Source organism: Chlorocebus sabaeus, chromosome 25 (assembly GCF_047675955.1).
Source record: "Chlorocebus sabaeus isolate Y175 chromosome 25, mChlSab1.0.hap1, whole genome shotgun sequence".
In the NCBI taxonomy this organism is placed as follows: domain Eukaryota; kingdom Metazoa; phylum Chordata; class Mammalia; order Primates; family Cercopithecidae; genus Chlorocebus; species Chlorocebus sabaeus.
The window spans coordinates 81183047-81197761 of NC_132928.1; the positions used below are offsets into that span (position 1 = coordinate 81183047).

Below are 14715 nucleotides of genomic sequence, written 5' to 3' on the forward strand. Positions count from 1 at the left end.
CGAGTCTCAAAGCTGAAGAACCTGGAGTCTGATGTACAAGGACAGGAAGCGTCCAGCATGGGAGAAAGCTGTAGGCTGGGAGGCTAAGCCAGTCTAGCCTTTTCACGTTTTTCTGCCTGCTTTATATTTGCTGGCAACTGATTAGATGGTGCTCACCCAGATTAAGGGTGGGTCTGCCTTCCCCAGCCCACTGACTCAAATGTTAATCTCCTTTGGCAGCACCCTCACAGACATGCCCAGGATCTATCCTTTGCATCCTTCAATCCAATTAAGTTGACAGTCAGTATTAACCATCACATACAGTAATAACTAACGTTTATTGATGACTACGTGGTTATAATGTGCCAGGCACTGCATCAAACACTTTATTTACATTATATTACTTCAGATTTGCGATAGCCACACAAGGCGGGTGTTATTATCTCTGTTTTCAGAGGAGTAAATTAAGGTACACAACTGTTAAGTAACCTAAGTAATTGGCCTAATGTCACAGAGCTAGATAATGGCAAAGCAGGGACTCAAACCCAGGACTGTCTAAATCTCTAAATACACCCAGTAGAACCTTAAATTATACGGCTTTTCTGCGTAAATTAGGAAGAGCTCGTCGACAGTAAACCAAACCATCTTTGTTTGCAGAGGATAGAAGTTTTCCCTGGCAGAAAAGAGAAAAACCTCCTTTTTATTGTCTCCGGCTTGTAACCCTGGACCTGGATGGTAGCCTGCAAGACTTTCAACTTTTGGTCTAGTTTTTGACCTAGAAGTTAAAGAAGCAAGCCATTCAAAGTATATTTCATTGCTGTCCTGATTTTTCATCACTTTTCCTTCTCATAAAATATTTCCTCATGGAAAGCTTTTCTCTAGAGTTCACAAAATCACAATAATACAAAAACAAGTTATTTATTTGACATTTTGTCATGTGTCCTCCTTTAAAGATCTAGGATTTTTTTTTTTAAGGAGAAAATTTATGGGGCAATTTTTTTTCATGTTTGTTTTCATCCCCTCTCTTACCACCACCCCCCACCCCATCCAGTTAAGAAATCAAAGGTCTTGAATGATCTTCAGGGATTTAACATACTTAGATTTAAAAAAGAAATCTTGGTTAAGTAGCGTTCAAGTTTTTTAAAGCTATCTGTGAAAGAACAAAATATCCATTAGATTAGCACTTCTTTCCAAAGAATGATAATATTTTATATCGTAAGTCAGCAATCTGTGGTCTCCATGCTTCCTCCAGTTTCTCCATAGAACATTAGTACCACCCTCCTTCACTGATCTCAAAAACAACTTTAAATGCAATAATATCTTAGGGGATTTGGCCCTACCTGGAGAATCAAGTGCAGACTCATTCCATGGTGTGGTATACTCTCAAGTCCCTTACTTGATTCTTTAGCTTCATCTTCTGACATTCATCACCTTATATTTTGACCTCTAGTAATGTTGAATTGTCTAAGACCCCCCTGCAGGCACCATGCTATTCCATACCCCTGTGATATTTGTCATGAGGTTCTCTCTTCTTAGAATGCCCTTTCCATCTAGCTTACCCTTACTCATCCTTCAACGTATCACACCAGTGTCAGTTTTTTTCTAGAAAACCTTCCTTGGATTTCTGGGTGCCCTTAGTATCCCTCCTGTGTTTTGGCAGAGGCCCCTGTGCACACCTTTAGCCTAGCACTCACATTATTATATCGAAAGGACCTGCCTAGCTGTGTGCCTCCCTTATTAAACTGTAAACTCCTTGAAGCTAAGATTGATGTTGCTCATTTTTGTCCTCCAAGCTCTTAGCACAGTGTCTGAACACCGTAGGTGTTACACAAATGTTTGCACTAAACTGAACTTCCAGAAGAATATGAAATAGAATTCAGAGTACTGCTTTAGGTGAATGTAGTTTACCGCATTCTAGCATGTTGTGACACTGCAGTATAGTTCAGTGTTTGGGGACCTGTCCTCTCTTGTGACTACTACCATATCCTTTGGCCCTTAGCAAGTGTTCAATAATTATTTGTTGGATTAAATTAATATAAGTATTTTAATCCTTCTTGTGCACATAAATTCCCCAGATCGTTGGGCTGCTTACTACATTGAATGTTGAGAGGGTGACAGAGGTTGCAACTAACAATGGGTACACTAAATTCAACTCAGGCATGTTTGGTTTGTTTGATAAATTTTGAGCCAGTATTTAATAATGTTTCATATGAAGGACCAGATATCTGGTAATATGAATTTTCACTCCCACATGGCGATGATTGACTGGAATTGAGTAGCGGCTGCTTCCTTGTGTTGGTACACCTTTCTGTGGTTTGTCACAGTGCCTATTCTTCTTCCTTTTTGAATCCCTGGCATGCAGGCTGCATGTCAACTCTGTTTGTCACTGCACACGCACTGTTTCTTTTTACTAAAGATAAATATTTATCTTTCGGAAAGGCAGAAGATCATAATAATATAGGACATTAAAGGGAAAAAACTGTTCCTTTTTCTCATAACGCTTCTGACACCAAATGTTTGGGACTGTTGTCTCCTACACCTGGCCATTCTCCATTTCTCTGTAGATACCAACTAGGTGTCCAGTGATTCAATTCAATTCTGACACTCACTACACAGTTAGTATCAGACCCACAGGTAAAGGGCTCAGTCCCACATGACTACCTGCTACTTTAGATACCAACTGCAAATAGTAGGTCTGTTGGTTATCCACAATTCTGTCTAATTTGTTTGTAAATTGGGGGTTCCTACAATAATTTGTGATAATTTGCTATAATGGGTCACAAAATTCAGGGAAACACTCTGCTTGCTATTACTGGTTTATTATTATATAAGGGATATAAATGAACAGCCAATTGAAGAGGCACAGGTCCAGGCTGGTCCTAGGTAGAAGAGCTTCTGTCTGTGTAGTTTGGGTACACCACCCTCTTGGCATGTGGATGCATTCACCAATGCAGAAATTCTCTGAACTTTATCATATAAGATTTTTATGGAGGTTTTATTACATAGGCATGATTGGTTAAATCATTGGCTGTTGGTGATTAAGTCAATTTCCAGTCCTTTCCCCGCTTGAGGTGGGAGAGTGGGGCTACAAGTTCTAGTCTTCTAATCATGGACTCCAGCCACCAGTCATCTTAATAGCATACAAAAAGATACTCTTATCACCATGGAGATCCTGTAGTGTAGAAGCATATGCTTTTTCTTTTCATCATAGATAAGAATCGGTATTCACAACCATATACAATGAAGAGTCACACTTCCAAGAAGAAAGCCAACGTCCCACTTCAGCATCAAATCTAAAACACTGCATTTCGTTTTCTCTGTACCAACGTCATAATTTGTTTGTTAATCTCTTGGTTTTATTTCAAAAATGAAACTATATTTAGAGAGGAAACAAATTCTACCAGCCGCTGTTGGATGCAAAAGATCTTTTTCTTTCTTGGATGCTTTATATTTGGACAGAGAAAGGTACATATTTGAACCATATGTAAATTCAATGTAATGTATTAGCTTTGATTGTGCCAGAGTTCCTAGAGGGCTCCAGAAATCAAAGGATGTGGCTGGTCACCCTAATTTTGGAGACTTGAATGCCTTTGTTCATAGTAGGAATCCAGAACAGAACGTAGCAACTTCTGTTCTTCATGATTTCATATACTCCATCCATAATCATCTGTCCTAATTCCAGATGCTAGTTTGGTTTACCCTATGGTAACAAAATCAGTCAGTTTTCATTTTCTCAGGAAGAGAGGAGACTACTAGCAGGAGGAAGAGGAAGGCAGAGTAGAATGATAAAACCATGTATGTGAAACATGGCTGCTTAGCCCAGTACTAGCAATAGCAATCATTTTGCTATCTCTCTTCCATGTCTATTAAGTGAGAGTTTGGCTTGGTTGATTTCTAAGATCTTTTCTATGTCTGACAGTGAGTAATCTTATCAAATTATTGAATTAGGTCTATGGTTGTGAATACTCTTTCAGCTGGCATTTTATACCCTAATGTTAGATACTCAGTTTTTATTGGGGAGCATGAATTTGGGTTATGAGGCAAATAAATAGTTGTTCTTAATGCCTGGAAACAGATTGAAATGCAGTGTTATAGATCTTACAACATTTTCCTACAGAGGTTAAAAATATTCAGAGATTCCTGGATTTTAGTCACATGAAGTTTTGTGCTTATGCCTTTTTCTCAATTTTGCACATATAATCCAAAGAATAAATGAATGACTCTCAATTAATGACTCTAAAAGGTTTCTAGACATAGTACCTTATTGGATCTTGATGTTAACCCTATGATGCACATTAGGCTGAAAAAACTAAGCTAAAGTAGAGAGTTTTGTGATTTTCCAGCATCAGTTAACTAGTGATCAGCAGCGTAGGGTCTTAAATCTATGGTTTTTGTCTGTAAATGTCATGTCTTTTGATTTAAGATTTTTGGCCATATAGATTATGAAAAAGAAATGTTAAGTTAAACAGTGGAACCACTGTATTTCTTATTTATAGTTTGAGAAAGATTGACTCTCCTGGAATTTAATTCTCAATGTCTAAATTTAAGATCAAGGTTTCTAATAAAGTTTTATTAAAAAAAAAAAGAATCGATATTCTATTGGTAAAGTATGCATGTTTATTTAAAGTTGAATTCAGTTGCAATTACTGGCACATTTTGTTTTAGGGAAACATGCAGAATTCTTGGATTACAACAGGTGAAGATTCTGGGGTGGGTGAAACTGTCAAAAGACCATTTTCCCATGACAATGCAGATATTGGCAAAGCTGCATCTGCTGGTGAGCAGGTAGAAGTGGTGAGTATTTGGGTGCTTTTCTCTTATACATCTTTTTTCTTTTTCTCTTTTGTACTTTTTTTTATTCTGGTAAAATATATATAACAAAATTTACTATTATAACCATTTTAAGTGTACAGTTTATCTGTAATAACTACGTTCATAATGTTAATCTTAACATTATCCGTTTTCAGAAGTTTTTGATCATCTCAAACAAAAACTCTGTGCCTATTAAATAATGTCTCCATTCCCCTCCCTGCCAACCCCTGGTAACCTCTATTCAACTTTCTGTCTTTATAAATTTGCCTATTTCAGATATCTGATATAAGTGGAATTAAACAATACTTGTCTTTTTGTGTCTGGCTTATTTCCCTTAGCATAATATTTTCAAGGTTCTTTTTGTTGTAGCATGTGTCAAAATTTCTTTTCAAGACTGAATAATATTCCATTGTATGTATATTACCAAACTTTGTCCATTCATCTATTGACTGACATTGGGGTTGTTTCTTTTGACTGTTATGAATATTTCTGCTGTGAACATTGGCATATGAGTATCTGTTTGAGACCCTGTTTCAATTATTTTAAGGATATACCCAGAAATAGACTTATTGGATCAAATGGTTATTCTTCATTCTTTTTTCTTTCTGCTCCTCAGACTTGATCATTTTAATTGTCATTTCTTAAAGTTCACCAATTCTTTTTTCTGCCTACTCAAATCTGCTCTTTAACACCTTTAGTAAATTTTTTGTTTCAGTTGTTATACTTCTTAGCTCCACAATTTCTGTTTGGTTTCTTTTTATAATGTGTTTTCCTGATTTTCTTTAGTTGTTTGTCCATGTTTGTCTCTTGGCTTTTTGAGTGTATTTAAGACAGTCATTTAAAAGTCTTTCCCAGTAAGTCTGATGTCTGTGGTTTCTCAAGCATAGTTTCTGTCAGCTTATTCCATTCCTTTGAGTGAGCATGTTTTCCTGTTTCCTTGTATTCCTCGTTATTTTGTTGTTGAAAATTGAGCATTTCACTATCATGTGATTACTCTGGAAATCTTTAACTCCTTCTTTCCTAGGATTTGCTGTCTTATTTTACTATTGAAGGCTGTAGTAGTCCTTTTGTGTTGAGACTTTTTCAAACTATTTTTGTGAAGACTATTCCATGTCATGTGTGATTATTGAAGTCTACGTTCTATTAGCTCATGTTCAGCTAATGTTTGACAGAGATTTCCTTGAATTCCCAGAGCTGAAAACAAATACCCCCCACTCCCCTCCAAAGGTGGAGGCGAGGTGGGGAGAGAGATTGAGAACAGCCCACCTCTCCCAGTGTTTTCAGATTGGCTCTGTGCTGGGACATTCTTTTCCCATTTAACCAGGCTTGCTCTGAGCCTAGGGATCAGCCATAGGTGAAAGCTTACGGTCTTCTCAGAATGTTTCCAAGTGTGTATCTTTCCTAGGCATACTGTGACTTTGTAAATTCTCCTGTACACACAGCTGCTTTTGAATGTCCTAATTTCCCAAAGTGTCAAAAACAATTCTATTTTAAGACCAAATAATACTTTTCAATACTTTGATGTATTTAACAGAACTTTATTCTTCTTTTGGTAACCTGAAGTTTTCTTTGCATTAAATGTGACATGTCAGAGTTGATCAACAATGATGAAAGTGTGAGATTAACACTGTAAATGGAATGTTCCAGGGGAAGATACAGTGAATCATAGTTCAGGTTCTCGTTATCATCCACAGATGTTATTAGTTTTCTAAAGGTTCTTTCTGTCCAGTCGCCCTCCCCTGTCTTAGTCCCTAATCCAAGCTTCATTCTACTTGGGAAAGAGTACCCTTCTTCAAAAAAGAAAATTGGAAAGACTAAGTAAATTATATCTTTTCTTCCTTCCCTGAGTAATTTACAGTAGCTATTTAATGCCCATAGGATAAAGACCAATGTCTCAAGTCATCCACAATTTCTGTCAAACTAACGTTCGAGACTAGTTTCACACTTTTCTCCTGTCTTTTGTTTTTTGTTTCTTTTTGAGATGGAGTCTTGCTCTGTCACTGAAGCTGGAGTGCAGTGGTGCAATCTCAGCTCACTGCAACCTCCGTCTCCGGGGTTCAGGCAATTCTCCTGCCTCAGCCACCCGAGTAGCTGAGACTACAGTCATGCGCTACCACACCTGGCTAGTTTTTGTATTTTTGGTAGAGATGGGGTTTCGCCATGCTGCCCAATCTAGTCTCAAACTCCCGGCCTCAAGTGATCCACCGTCCTCAGCCTTGCAAACTGCTGGGATTGCAGGTTTGAGCCACCACACCCGGCCAATGGTTTATTCTTAGCAGAGTACGTTCTTTAATAGCTCCCGTAAAGCAAACAAACCCAAAATATATTCTCCTGACCCTACATTCACTTCCAACTATCACCTTTCATCTTTGTTCTCCTTTAAATACCAAAATGTTTCCAAGCAGTTGTTTATGTTTATGTCTCCACTTCTTTCCCTCCCATTCTTGTTTCCATATGCTTCAGTTGAGTTCCGCCCCCTATAGTCCACCCCAACTGCTCTTCTTCCAGCTATCAGTTCTCATTGCTGTAAACCTTATAGCCGCTTTGTATAACGTGGACATTGGTTGACTATACCCTCCTCCTTTATATTTTCTAATGACACAATTTAACATAACATTCAGTAAAGTACACAAAACAAAAATTTACAGCTCAATGATTTATCTGTAAATGAACACCTATGTAATTATCACCACTTTATGCTTCCTGCTGGTTACTGCCCCTTCGTGCCTTTAAAGCTAATCACCATCCTGAATTTTCTGAAAAATACCCAAGTATGCATCCTTAAACATTTTAAGTTCTCTTTTTTCAATGCTATGTAAGTGGAATTGTAGAGTATGTATTCTTTTGTATCTGGCTTCTTCTGTCCACCATTATATTTGTTAGATTCATCCATGTTGTCGCATTGGCTGAACTTTGTTCATTTTCTTTGGTGGGTCTGCTATATGAACATATGACTTCATCCATCCACTGTCAGGGAACATTTGTGTTATTTCCGGTTTGCAGCTATTGTGAGCAGTGTCGCTATGAACATTCTTTCATCTACTGGTGTGTATTACACAAATTTAGGCTGCATATGTATGTTGGAGTGGAATTTTTGGTCTCAGGATATGTCTGTGTTCAACTTGAGTAGGTAATGACAACCTCCCAAGGGTGTTTTATCAGTTTACACTTCTACCAGTAGTATATGAGTGATACGTTTGCTCCATGTCCTTACCGACCATATAGTATTGTCGATTTTTCTGGTGAACTTAGATTGCTGTCTTGTGATTTTCATTTGCATTCCCCTAACTACTAGTGTGATTGAGTATCGTTTCATATATTTATTGTCCATTTGATGCCTCTTTTGTGAGCCACCTATTCAGATATCCTTATTATTTTTATTGAGGTATGTATCTGACATATTTATTTAGGGAGTTCTTTATATATTCTGGATGCAAGCCCTTTGTCAGTATATGTATTATAAATATCTATTTCCACTCTGTGGCTTCGCTTGTAACTCTCTTGATAGTTTGCATGTTGCTTGCTTTGATGGCTAGAACTTCAGTTTGTTTTCCTTGATTATGTAGTTGTTTTCTATGTCCTTTTAAAAAGTTTTTTTTCCAACCACAGTCATGAAGATATTCTCCTACATAATCTTCTGGAAATTACAGTTTCTTTTTTTTTTTTTTTAAGACAGAGTCTCACTCTGTTGCCCAGGCTGGAGTGCAGTGGTGCGATTTCGGCTCACTGCAACCTCCACCTCCCTGGTTCGGGCAATTCCTCTGTCTCAGCCTCCCGAGTAGCTGGCATTACAGGCACATGCCACCAAGCCCAGCTAATGTTTTTTGTATTTTTAGTAGAGACGGAGTTTCACCATGTTGGCCAGACTGGTCTCGAACTCCTGACCTTAGGCAATCCACCTGCCTCGGCCTCCCAAAGTGCTGGGATTACAGGCATGAGCCACCGTACCCTCCCCTGCCCTTTTTTTTTTTTTTTTTTTTTGAGATGAAGTTTCACTCTTTTTGCCCAGGCTGGAGTGCAATTTCACGATCTCAGCTCACTGCAACCTCCGCCTTCCGGATTCAAACGATTTTCCTGCCTCAGCATCCCATGTAGCTGGGATTACAGGCACATGCCACCATGCCCAGCTAACTTTGTATTTTTAGTGGAGACTGGGTTTCACCATGTTGGCCGGGCTGGTCTTGAACTCCTGACCTCAAGTGATCCACCCTCCTCGGCCTCCCATAGTGCTGGGATTACAGGTGTGAGCTACTGCTCCTGGCCTATGGTTCCACTTTTTGCATTTAGATCTGCAACCTACCTGGAATTTATTTTTGTATATGGGGTCATAGTTTGTTCTTTTCCTATGTATTTATACATCCAAGTGCCATTTCTTCGAAAGGTAGTCCTTTACCTTTACGATAGTACCTTTCTCATAAATAAGTTGTCCATATATATTTGGGTCTATTACTGGACTGTGTTTTAGTTCATTGTGCTAATACTATACTATCTTGATTGTTAGCCTGATATCTGGCAGACCAAGTCTTCCAACATTGTTCTTTATCCTTTGGCCTTTAGCATTTCCAAATACAGTTCAGAATTGTGAAGTTCCAAAAGTCATTTTGGGATTTTGATTGAGATGACTTTAAATTATAAATTATAGGTCATTTGAGAATTAACGTTTTATGATATTATCTAATCCTTGTAAACTGCATATCACTCCACTTATTTGAGTCATCTTTAATTTTTGTCAATAACCTTTCATAGTCTTCTGAGTAAAGGTTTCATACATCTTTAATTAGAATTATTCCTTTTATTTTTTATGCTATCATAAATGATACATATTTTCCAAATTTTTATTTTCTAACCCCTCATTGCCACTATAGAGAAAACACATGAGTTTTATATTTTGATTGAATGTCACTTTCTTTTGACTAGTGTTAGCATGGTATATCTTTTCCCCCCTTTCACTTTTAACCTATTTGTATCTTTATATTTGAAGTGGGTTTTTATAGAAAGCATATAGTGGGGTTTTGCTTTTTTATCCAATCTGACAATATTTGCTTTTTTTTTTTTTTTTTTTTTTTTTTTTCCTGAGGCAGAGTTTCGCTTTTGTTGCCCAGGCTGGAGTGCAGCGGCACAATCTTGGCTCACTGCAACCTCTGCCTCCCGGGTTCAAGCGATTCTCCTGTCTAGCCTCCCAGTTAGCTGGAATTACAGGCACATGCCACCATGCTTGGCTAATTTTTGTATTTTTAGTAGAGACGGGGTTTCATCATATTGGTCAGGCTGGTCTCTAACTCCTAACCGCAGGTGATCCACCTGCCTCGGTCTCCCACAGTGCTGGGATTACAGGTGTGAGTCACTGTGCCTGGCCATATTTGCTTTTTAATTTGGGTATCTACACCACTGACATTTATTGTGATTATTTATACAACTCAGTTTAAATACACCATCTTGCTATTTGGCTTCTTCTTTACCCATCTCTTATTTATTCCTCTTTACCTCTCTTTCTGTCTTCTTTGAATTATTATTATTATTATTGTTATTATTATTATTATTATTTGAGACGGAGTCTCACTCTGTTGCCCAGGCTGGGGTGCAATGGCATGGTCTTGGCTCATAGCAACCTCCGCCTCCCAGGTTCAAGCAATTCTCCTGTCTTAGCCTCCTGAGTAGCTGGGACTACAGGCACTTGCCACCACACCCAGCTAATTTTTATTTTTATTTAGTAGAGACGGGGTTTCACTGTGTTGGCCAGGCTGGTCTTGAACCCCTGACCTCGTGATCCACCCACCTTGGCCTGCCAAAGTGCTGGGATTACAGGCGTGAGCCACTGTGCCCAGCCATGAATTATTTTTTATGATTCCCTTTTGCTTTTTTTGTTGGTCTGAAAAAAAATCTTTAGTACCAGTATTCACTTGATTGCTCACTTCAGAAACCCAGGATTGTTTTTGGTGTATTTTTCTCCTCTATATCTATTCTGTCATAAAATTCTGTCAGTTTTTCTCTTAAATATCTCTGTACTAAATCCTTTCTTTTTAATTCCTACTGCTTGATTGCTTTTGTGCATGTGCTTATCTCTTACCTATGTATTTGTAATTCCTGGTTTCCCTTTCTTCACACTTCAATTATGATTTAAGACTCAATTCTGATAAAAAGTTTTCAGTGGCCCTCCAGTGTTTCTTCTAGGGGGAAAGTACAGGAGACATGTGTACCAAATAAAAGTCTTGATATTTTTATTCTTCTTGTGGCCCACCTTTACCTACTTTACCCATCTCCAACCTCCCCTCCACCTCGCATTTTACATTCTAGTGATACTGATCTACTTACTGTTCAAACATATAGCATGGTTCCTTCAGCCTCTGTGCCTTCTGCTCTACTGGAAATTATCCTTCAAGACTTAACATTTCCTCTGTGAGGCCTTCTTTACTTCTCTTTCACTGAATTAGGAGTTCCTGCCTCTCTAAATTTTTCAATTTCCATATACTTCACTAGAGCAATTTATGAACAGTTGACCCTTGAATAATATGGGTTTGTATTGTGTGGGTTCACTTATATGTGTATTTTTTTGAAGAAATATATCAGAAATTTTTTTGAGATTTGTGGCAGTTTGAAAAAACTTGCAGATGAACCATGTAGCCTAGAAATATGAAAAAATTAAGAAAGAGGTATGTCATAAATGAATAAAATATATGTAGCTAATAGTCTATTTTATCATCTACTACCATAAAATATACACAAATCTATTATAGAAAGTTAAAATTTATCAAAACCTATGAACACTATCACTTACAGACTGTACATGGAGTCATTCTCAGTCAGGAGGAATGCAAAAAAAACATAAAGATGCAGTATTAAATTATAACAGCATAAAGTTAAATGTAGCACATACTGTGCTACTATAATAATTTCATCACCATCTCCTATTGCTATTGTGGTGAGTTCAGGTATTTCAATTATCTGCTTAAAATACCATGTGACACTAGTTATCTCTGTGTAAACAGTTTGTCTCTTCAGTAAATTGCATATTACAGTAAAAAGTGATCTCTTGGCGGTTCTCGTGTAGTTTTCATCATGTTTAGTGTGATACTGTAAACCTTGAATAACACCATGAGGCCCATGCAAAGTGCCACTAGTGATGCTGGAAGCACTCCCAGGAAGCAATGTCATGACATTACAGGAAAAAGTTACATTGCTTGATACGTTCCATAGATTGAAGTCAGCAGCTGTGGTTGCCCCATTTCTAGATAAACTAATCCAATATGAGGACCATTGTACAAAAAGAAAAGAAAATTTGTGAAACCATCACTGTAGCCATGCCAACACGCACAAAAACTTTATACTTTTGCCCAATGCCTTTTTATCTGTCATGGAAAATGCAAGTTTTATGTGGGTACAGGATTTCTAAAGAAAAGCGTACCTGTAGACTCTAATATAATTTGAGAAGAAAAAAGAAGTCATTTTATGACAACTTAAAAAAATAAGGAAAGTAAAGGATGTAAAGCTGGAGAATTTAACACCAGCAAAGGATGGTTTGATAATTTTAGAAAGAGATTTGGCTTTAAAAATGTCAGGATAACAAGAGAAGCAGCTTCTATTGACCAAGAGGCAGCAGACAAGTTTCAAGATGCCATGATGAAAATTATTTAGGAGAGGCTGGGTGTGGTGGCTCACACTTGTAATTCCAGCACTTTGGGAGGCTGAGGTGGGCGGATCACCTGAGGTCAGGAGTTCAAGACCAGCCTGGCCAACATGGAGAAACCCTGTCCCTACTGAAAATACAAAAATTAGCTAGGCATGGTATCATGTGCCTGTAATCCCAGCTACTCGGGAGGCTGAGGCACGAGAATCACTTGAACCCAGGAGGTGGAGGTTGCAGTGAGCCAAGATCACACCAATGCATTCGAGCTTGGGTGACAGAGTGAGACTCTGTCTCAAAAAAAAAAAAGGAAGAAAATTATTTAGGAGAAATGATATCTACCTGAATAGGTTTTTAATGCAGATGTAAGTGCTCTATTCTGGGGGGGGAAATGTCACAAAGGACTTTTATTAGTATGGAAGAGAAGTGAGCACCAGGATTTGATGCAGGAAGGGATAAGCTAACTCTATTGTTTTGTAAAATGTACTCAGGTTTATGATCAGGACTGCCCTTATCTACAGAGCTCCTAACTCATGAGACTTGAAGGGAAAAGATAAACACCAACTGTTAGTCTTTTGGTTGTGCCACAGGAAGGCTGGACAATGAGAAACCTTTTTCTACACTGGTTCCATTGATACTTTGTTCCTGAAGTTAGAAAGTACCTTGCCAGTAAGAGACTGCCTTTTAAAGTTTCTTGATATTGCACAATGACTCTGGCCACCCAGAACCCCATGAGTTCAACACTAAAGGCATCAAAGTCGTCTTCTTGCTTGCAAACATGGTGTCTCTAATTCAGCCTCAAGATCCAGGGAGTCATAAGGATCTTTAAGACTCATTACACATGGATACTCTATGGAAAGGATTTTCAGCGCAGTGGAAGGGAACCCCAGTAGCAAGAACATCATGAAAGTGTGAGAGGATTACAGCATTGAAAATGCCATCATTGTTATAGAAAAAGCCATGAAAGTCATCAAACCCATAACAATGAATTCCTGCTGGAGAAAACTTTGTCCAAATGTGCTGCATGACTTTACAAGATTTATAGCAGTCAGTCAAGGAAATCATGAAAGAGATTGTGGATGTGGTGGAAAAGGTTGGGAGTGAAGGGTTTCAAGATAGGGATCTTGGAGAAATTCGAGAGCTAATAGACACCACACAAAGGAATTAACAGAAGATGACTTGATGGAGATGAGTGCTTCTGAACTAGTGCCAGGAAATGAGGAAGAAGACATAGAAGAAGCAGTGCCAGAAAGCAAATTAACATGAGATAATCTGGCAGAAGGGTTCTGATTATTCAAGACTGCTTTTGACTTCTTTTATGACATGGACCCTTCTATGATATAGGCACTGGAACTAAAGCAAATGGAAGAAGGGTCGATATTGTGTAGAAACAATTTTGGAGAAAAAGAAAGAGCATAACAAAGTGAGACAGAAATGACCACGTGTTTCCATAAAATTAAATTCACCTGCCTCTCCTGCCTTCCCTCCCAACTCCTCCATCCCCGAGAAGACAAGACCACCCCGTCCTTTTCCTCCTCCAACTCGGCCTACTCTGTGAAGATGGTAGGGTGAAGGCCTTTATGATGATCCACTTCCACTTAATGAAGAAAATACCACTTTCTTTGCCTTCTGATTTTCCTAATAACATTATCTTTTCTCTAGATTACTTTCTTGTAATAATACAGTATATAATACACATAGCATACAAAATATGTGTTGTTTATATTATTGGTAAGTCTTCTAGTCAATAGTAGGCTATTAGTGATTAAGTTTTGGGGGAGTCAAAGTTATACATGGGGCCAGGCTCAGGGTCTCATGCCTGTAACCCCAGCACTTTGGGAAGCTGAGGCGGGCAGATCACTTGAGCCCAGGAGTTTGAGACCAGCCTGGCCAACATGGTGAAACCCCATCTCTACTAAAAATACAAAAATTAGCCAGGCATGGTGGCATACACCTGTTATCCCAGCTACTTGCGTGGCTGAGGCACAAGAATAGCTTCAATCCAGCATGTGGAGGTTGCAGTGAGCCGAGATTATGCCACTGCACTCCAGCCTTGGCGACAGAGTGAGACTGTGTCTCAAAAAAAAAAAGAAAAAGAAAAAAGAAATTATACATGGATTTCCAACTGTACAGGGCTCAATGCCCCTAACCTCCATGTTATTTAAGGGTCAGCTGTAATTGAAATTCTTCATTTTTCTATTCCTTTCTGGGATATTTTATAAGGTCCTTGAAGTTCAAGCCACCGTCATCTTAGATACACAATAAATATTTGTTGAATGAAAGAATAACTGGATACCAACAGA

General features: G+C 38.3%; 1 protein-coding gene across 14 annotated transcripts in view; it reads left to right on the top strand.

Annotated features, from left to right (window-relative positions):
* The window catches only part of SDCCAG8 (SHH signaling and ciliogenesis regulator SDCCAG8), a 246249-nt gene that overhangs the window by 30138 nt on the left and 201396 nt on the right, over positions 1–14715 (top strand). For 12 of the 14 annotated variants that reach the window (XR_012091314.1, XM_007989963.3, XM_007989969.3 and 9 more), the window contains exon 6: positions 4645–4773. The exons of the other annotated variants lie outside the window; for them this stretch is intronic. Coding sequence is in view for 11 of the 12 variants with exons in the window: in XM_007989963.3 (XP_007988154.2) it covers positions 4645–4773 (129 nt within the window). In the remaining variant the exon portion in view is untranslated. The remainder of the gene's footprint in view (positions 1–4644; positions 4774–14715) is intronic. 14 annotated transcript variants of the gene reach the window in all.